We start from the raw sequence: 8,075 nt of genomic DNA on the forward strand, positions 1-8,075 counted from the left end.
AAGAAAGAGTTGGAATGGAGAGAAAAAGAGGGAGAGAGAAAGCATGACGCTGAATAAAAAAAGACCAAAGAAAGATCAAACGTTTTCTGACACACTTGAAATGGTTAGTTGTGACACTGGAGATTCGGTCCCCTTCGGTCTTGTGTCGTCTTATCAGGAATAGATGGTGACATTGTGTTGAGTGGTACCTGCTGGGGATCTGGCTCATTTCATTATCAACATGACGTTGAAAGGACCTCCCCCTGGTCGCCGGTCATTCCCGTCGTATCTCCACAGCTCTCTACAGATGAAGACTATAACAGCCCCTGTTTGCCTCTCTAACTGGCTGCCCATGCCTTCCTTTTCCTCTTCACCTTACCTCCCCCATCTTTTTCACCCTCTGCGGGGTCCCCAGTAAACTGAGACATTGGTTTTTCAGTGACACTGTCGTCTTCAACCTGCTACTGTTTCCGCCTGTATTAAGGCTGTTGGAATAGCACTGTTTTATGGCTGCTACATTAGGTTAATGCTCTTCTTCCTCTAGCTCCCCGTCCTGTCTCCCCTTCCCCCACTCCATCCCACTGTAACACTCTCCCTTTTGCCTCTACCCTCTACCTCCCCCTACCTCCCCCTCTGCCTCCCCCTACCTCCCCCTCTACCTCACCCTACCTCCCCCTCTACCTCACCCTACCTACCCCTCTACCTCACCCTACCTCCCCCTCTGCCTAACCCAATTTCCCCTTCTCTCTGTACCCCCCCTCACACGCTACCTCTATCACCCCTTATTTCCCCATTTCCCACTACCTCCCCCTACCTCCCCCTCTACCTCACCCAACCTCCCCATCTCCCTCTATCCCCCACCTCCCCTTCTACCGCCCCCTAATTTCATATTTCCCTCTACCTCCCCCTACCTCCCCCTCTACCTCCCCTCTACCTCACCTGACCTCCCCATATCCCTTTACCTCCCCCTCTACCGCTCCCCCTCCCTCTAAATCAATAGCCCTTCTTCCTCTCCCATTTCTTTCTCACTTGTGTCTTCTCTCTTGTACTCTGGCTCTTTCTTTCAGCCTTTTTCACTTCTTCATTCTCCCACAGGATTCCCGCTCCTTTTGATTTAATAGCACTTCCCCCATCCTCCCCTCCCTCTCTATTTCCATCTCTCTGACTTCCCCTCTCTTTTCCTTTCTCCCTTCCCTTCCTCTCTTTCCTCCTCTCTCTATCTCTCCATTTCCTTCCCTCTTCCCTTTCCCCTCTTGTTAATTAAATTAGCAGTTCCAGATGTGAGAATGATTCATTTCTGTCTAAAGTGTCCTGGTGACCACAGAACCCATGACAGGATATGTAAAGTAATGAATAGCAGTGGGAATCCTCAACAATGACTTTGTCTCCAGACTTACCAGACAGCAGGGACTTTTAGAAAATGTTCACAAGACTCCGGTTATATTGATCAAACCTGATCGATACAAACTGGCACAGTACATACCATGGCAAATGGTATAACGATTCAGGTGGCATTAGAACACATTCTACACAGGTGTATTCACCTCTTACCGTACACAGTACGGAGCCTGTGGTGTGAAGGGGACTATTATATATTCAACAAAGCATTGACTACTAAACATGACTATAACTATGTCTAGGCATCAGAAATTGCCAATATGTATATCTTGGGTTATTTCTGTGTAAAATAACGTTAAATTTTTTACGTTAACCACATAACAAATGGAGTGCATTGTGACTGGGATAAAGGCACTTGAGTTGTCAAGCACTTGTTGAGCTGTGTGGACATTGTATTTGTCAGTGTCCATGCATGTGTCTCTTCACAGCCAACATCTAGCTGCTAAACGAGCCAACCTTTTTGATGGAAATAATCTGTCTCCACTCTACTGCCAGAGGGTCAGCCACTTCAAGGCAAACCCCACCCCTATACCATACCTGTTTCTATACTGCTTCAATGTACATTAATAAGACTTGGTTTGAATGCTCCAAGTGCGTGGCATAGCGGCCTACTGGACTATCTCTGAACTATTGCCCAATACCCCTTTAAAAAGAATAAAGCAAAAGGTATTCTATTTCATCTTTGTCTCTGTCATTCAAGAGGAGTCATATGGTTGAGTTAAGCATGTTTCTTTTTTACATTACTTGGTGTAAATCAAGGTAATTAAAAGGTAATTAAGGCAATTAAAAAGAGATGTTCTGTATGATGCAAAAAAAAATTATATACAATGCAACTGTCTTTCTGATTACAAATTAAATTGTTAGACATTTCTGACAAGATTTTGACGAGAAACAGTCCCCTGATGAATACGATTCAATTAAATAGTTTCTTTATGATCTGAATAATTTCTTGCTTTGTTGTAAAACTGCTTTTAGGATGTAGGCCTACGTAGAAGTCTTAACAACCTCAGTGCGTCATATGACAAACTCCTTCTGATTCATTCCTAAAAGGTGAACAATAAGCCGAGTGGGTCACGAGGGGAACATTTAAAGTAGTAATATCGACGTATGCAAAATACTCCAACGGATGTTAGTCATCACACAGCTCGGAGGACGTACCTGTCACGCATTTGCTTAATTGATTTAAAGCGAATTAAGACAGCTGTCACCCTCTCATCCCTTGCTATATAACCAAGTGCAGAACAACTGAGTGTTCAAGAAGACGCGACAGGACCAAAGTGAGACAGAGCGCGCGGAGTGGAGCAGAGAAAAAGGTTGTAACGAAGGAAGGAACATATTTTTGCGCACGCTTAGGGTGCTTTCTGGAGAGGAAAGGATACCAATTTCCATACGAGTAAAGCTGTCAAAAGGCAATAGTGAGGGGATAAAACCATTTAAAAAATCTGTTGAATATATGTTTTTTTACTTTTGAAAATCGAAGGAAGAAGACTTTTAGGGCTAAATAGTTGCGCGCAACAGATTGCTGCATCATGAAATTACTTCTACCGATTGTGATAGCTTTTCTTGCTATTGCCCAAGTTTTTTGTGAAGAAATTGGTCCAAAAGAAGATCTTGATTATTGGACGAACAATGAAATAACGGTAGGCACTATTTCATATTAGAAGAAAATATTATTTTCTTGTTAGAATAACCTATTAAACGATATATATATATTTTTCCCGTTGATTTCATTACTAGTGCATTTTAAACAATTTGTATGACATTTTTGTATGCCCATGTATGTAAATTATTATTTTGTTCACCGAGTTTGAGCATGTATAGGCCGTATCACAGATTTGGGCCTATAAAGACTAAACTTTATTCTTATGGAGTATGTATCGGGATACGGAGTATATATCGGGTGAAAGATTAATTCAGTGAGCATAAGGTATAAGCTATTATTACTGTTGCCCCAGACTGAAGCGCCATTCGCATGTAGCGCACGTTCTCACTTGACATTGCGGGTTGGGTGCCTGCCAAGTCTCTGGGGTCTCTTGAACCTTTCTTACAAAATGCAGTCAGATTTGGAACATTAATCTGAAACTGTATATGATTATTGCCGCGTTCCAAAGGCTACGCAGGGCGTTTTAACAACGCTGGTATGCTATTCAGATAAGAATGGAACCAACCGACTTGGCATGTCTTGGATAACTGATGGGCACTCTAAAGCGCGTAGCGCAATTAGCGGTTACTGTCGTTTGGTAACCTTAGGAATAATTCGTACTCGAAAAATAGAACCCTGTTAGATAGAAATAAGATCGAATATGAAAGTTCATTGTCTTATATTGATTGAAAATGCAACATCATTTCCAATGATGTGGTATTTTACGCAGATCTAAAAAATACTGTATACATATTGGCTATAATGTACAAGTCTGTATTTCTCCTACACTACACTCTAATGTTCCATTAATTGGATTTCCTTCCTTGTGCAGGACGAGTGGCTGTCATCTGACCCGTTCAGAGAGATACTGCGGAGAATGACGCGGAAACCGCGACCACATCAGTTCTTCGGCCTGATGGGGAAACGCTCTTCTGGTAAGACGTGTGCTTCCTCGCGTCTCGGCATGTCCCCATCCATCATACTAAATAAGACAATTATTGATGTGAAATGGAATTAAATATAATGAAATGAATAATTTATGCCCTCACTCGTTGGTCATTCACGTTATTAACAAGTTCATAAATTAAGTAAAATAAATTACATTATAGGCCTACATTAACTATAGGCCTACATTGATTTAAGTTTTTTCCCTTTCTTCCATCAGCAAATGCCCAGATAACCCGGAAAAGTAAGTTATAAACTCATAAAGAACTTAATTCATATTGCAGAACATTTCCCAATTGTTCATGACTAGCGGAAAATTATGATTTCTCCAGTTATACTTATACTTTTTTCTGACATTTTACTGAGGGAAAGACACTGATCTAAACTGATTGAGTGTGAGCAGGCTGTGTATTGGACAGGCAAGGCTGGGGAACAATGTGAGGTCAATACACAAGTAATAATGTTGTTAACTCACACTGGAAAAGGTGTGATAAATAATGACATTTGATGACATTATCATGGCATGAGTAGGAGGGATAAGGGATAGAGGGAGTGGCTGATCTCAAACATTGCCATTGAGTCTCCCTAGCTTCCACTTAGCTCCAATTTAGGTATAAAGAGTCAGTTAAAAGAGGGGACCATGAGAGAGAGAGAGAAACAGGCAAGAGCGAGAGGTTGTTGCTCCATACCTTCTGTTCAGTCAATCAGGCATTTCTTTATAGAATTCCCTACTCCGACACTGGAAGCTTCAATCTCAGAATAAATGAATGTATCTGACACTACTGTACATCACTCATCATTAGAGGAAGAGAGATACCGGGAGAGAAAGAGAGGGATGTGATGGGAGGCAGAGAGAAATATAGATAGAGAGAGAGGGATGTGAAGAGGAAGAGCGTAAGCGAGAAAAGAGAGAGTCCTTGAATCAAGGACCCAAGGACATGAATTATTTAAATCCGATTGGTTACGCTGATGATGGAAAGATGGACCCAAGCATCTTACCCTTCCATTTCCACAATGGATAATATAATCTACACAGTGTAAAGTATACTATATAGATCATACATGATGCACACATTATAACAGACAGTGGAAAATACAGAAATGCTGGGCCAAGCATTTACAATGCCTGGAGGGAACACTGAAAAATGTCACTGACTAGGGAATCAGTCTGGAGTGCAACTAAGTTGCCCATGATGTCATCATCCAATTTTGATAATCCTGATTCCAGTCATCTAGGATGGAAATATTGAAGCATTGAATTGGCAGGAGGGGAACCCCACCCCACCCCCCCACCCCATACGCGTAAATGCACACACTTCCTTCCCATCTCCCAACTCGTTCACCTCTGATACAGTATTCCATTAGGGTGATTGACACAGGCTGACAGAGACTCCGGTCCTCCTGTGACGCGAATGTTCCCACAGGTCGTGCATCCTGTGTCCTCCCACGAAAACCAGAAGCCTAATGTCCTAAATACAACCCGTCAATCACTAGGTCAAGGAAACCGAGTCCGTCCGTCACTATACACAAGACTAGAGACACGAGTGGAAGGCTAGATATTATTTATTGACACTGTGTATCTATGAGGTGTTAATGGCGTTGGTAGCTACTATCTCCTGAAAAGGTATAACGGAGGGTTTTGCCTCTTTTTCTTTCTTTTCTTATGTCTGCAGTTATACACTCAGCATGTATTTTACCGCTCACTGACTAACATCAAGTGTCAATAATATTGTCAGTTACGAACTCACCTTTTTCTTCTGCACACTTTCATCACTGTGGTCGAACAACGTGCCCTGCATTACTCATTGTTTTAAATAGCATTGTCATTGGTATTAGCTGTTGAACGATGAAACATCTTTTTTTTCCCCTTCTCCCTTCTGTTCTCTTTCAGGGCATAAAATTAACTCTTTTGTTGGACTGATGGGCAAGAGGAGCCGGGACGAACCTGGTAAGGACCCACTGTAATAGCTTTCTTCATTCCAAAGAGTCAAACTGAGACTGAAATTGACAATCTGGCAAGACAATGTACTGATATTTACAAGCTGTCTTTTAAACTGTAGATTCACATGAGTGGAGAGCACTACAAAACTACGACAAGCGCCGTTAACTGGTTGGTCTGTCCTCAGTCTCCTGCTATTGGTCCGCTTCTCATCCAGGCATTCCGTACGAAGATTGGAAGTGGTGTCTGAGCCAAGTTTTATTTTATCCAAAATATATTTATTATTGGTCAAACTTATTGTACGTCTATCGTAATAAAATGTCTGTTTTCACATTGTGGTGATGTACATGTACTGTACCTGACTGCCAATTATATATGGAAGAGGGGATGAAATGATTATTCAAGAGAATGATCTGTATAAGATTGCAATGTTCCCAGGTTTTTCAGAAATCCCAGTCAAATATTGGAATCAGAAGGAAAATCATAAGCAGGATATATCCGGAATCCTCTAATCAAGCCTTTTGGAAAACTTGGAAATTTTGGGTGAATCTGAGGAATTTTGCAACCTTAGATCTGATACCCAAATGTATTTAAAAAACATTGTTCTGTCACAGTATTATTACCATCACCATATCATATGTTTCAGAAATACTGTTGTCATGGACCATTAATGCAAAGCTCTACCCCAGGGTATGTAGAAAATTGCACTGCCAATCCCACTGTCTAGTGCCTCATAACTGTTTAAATCACAACTGATTGTGCTGTAAATAAATCACACACACATGCACACACACTGATACAAAAGACATGCTGGTCTATCAGAGCGTGCTCTCATTTCAAGTGACTGTAAATTCAACTGTCATGTTGATGAAACCGTATGGTAAAACATGACAGGATACGTGTGTGATTGTGGCTTGGTATATTAAAACTATTTTCTTTATTGGTTGAACTTTACTTTCTACCTTTCCTCAGTAGGAATATGTCGAGAAACAAAAAGGAATTGTGGGAACAAGTATTGCATGGTGGGCCTTCTGTGGACATTAAGGGTAATAGACAGCCTTAGAAAATCCACAATGCCTCCCATAATCCACCAAGTGATCCCACACTCATCCAAGGACAGCCATATCACCAGAATGTTTTCAGTAACAGACTTATGATGAGGACACACACAATACAATAACAATACTATGGGTACTGATCTTGCTTTAATTATTGTTGGAATCTGCAAGTTAGAACCAATCACAGTAGTTACAGACCATAATGTAATTTAGAGATTTAATGTTTCATAGATTTCCATCAGTCTAAATGGGTCATGAAGGAGAAGTTGAAGTGCTGTCAATGCAACATGGTTACCCAGCACATTACACTAGCAGGGTAGTGCGATGTCTTTGTTTAAATAATTCAACCACGCACCAAAGGATCGATGCTGTTTCCAGAATTATATTCAATCTGTTACACACTCTGTTGTTATCTCAATGACACATACTTATGCAAGCTCTGAAGTGTAGTTCCTTCACACAACACACACAAGTGCACACACACACAGCACACACACACACACACGCACACACTTGGTTTTATTTCATTGCTACGAAATAAGAAATATCATGGTCTCCTTAAATTGGTCATTGAGAATTACATACACCAGTAAAGACAGAATGCAACAGGCAACAACACTTCATCCTTTTAATACTTTTTGGTGTAGCCACTTATATTTTTTTTAACAACAACATTTAATGCAGCATTAGTAAGTGGGATCAAAGGGGTTTCTCACTCTTGAAATTAGTAAGAGAAGTTCAATGAAAGAAACAGGTAAAAGAGAGTCTAAATAAGGAGCAAGATTGCCCCAAGGCAATTTTGGTGGTTGATCAAGTTACCAAATATTTTGTGTCATAACTCTGTTTAGATTATTTTTTTAAATGTTTAAAAGGTACTTGATTTAAGGTTATTTTTTCATTCACTAATACCTTTAGTAATTCTGTGTAATATTACCAAGTTGTGGTCCTTTACGGAACTAAACTTCACAAATATCCATTTAATACCAGCCAAGAATAAAGTGTCTCTTTTTCTACAGTTAACCTGTTCACTGTCAGGATATGAGGCAACGTTAAACATTTTTAGTACCAGTCAAAATAATGATTTTGTTGTCGTATCTTAACAATTCCTTTCACA

General features: G+C 40.6%; 1 protein-coding gene across 1 annotated transcript; it reads left to right on the plus strand.

Moving 5' to 3' along the window:
* The first annotated feature begins 2,493 nt into the window (after positions 1-2,493).
* Positions 2,494-6,843, plus strand: tac1 (tachykinin precursor 1). Its single transcript, XM_010873484.5, has 5 exons — positions 2,494-3,017; positions 3,852-3,954; positions 4,185-4,208; positions 5,856-5,912; positions 6,025-6,843. The coding sequence occupies exons 1-5, from the start codon at positions 2,907-2,909 to the stop codon at positions 6,069-6,071; spliced, it is 342 nt and encodes a 113-aa protein (XP_010871786.1). The 5' UTR covers positions 2,494-2,906; the 3' UTR covers positions 6,072-6,843.
* Positions 6,844-8,075: the final 1,232 nt, after the last annotated feature.

This window comes from Esox lucius, chromosome 10 (assembly GCF_011004845.1).
Source record: "Esox lucius isolate fEsoLuc1 chromosome 10, fEsoLuc1.pri, whole genome shotgun sequence".
NCBI classification, from domain to species: domain Eukaryota; kingdom Metazoa; phylum Chordata; class Actinopteri; order Esociformes; family Esocidae; genus Esox; species Esox lucius.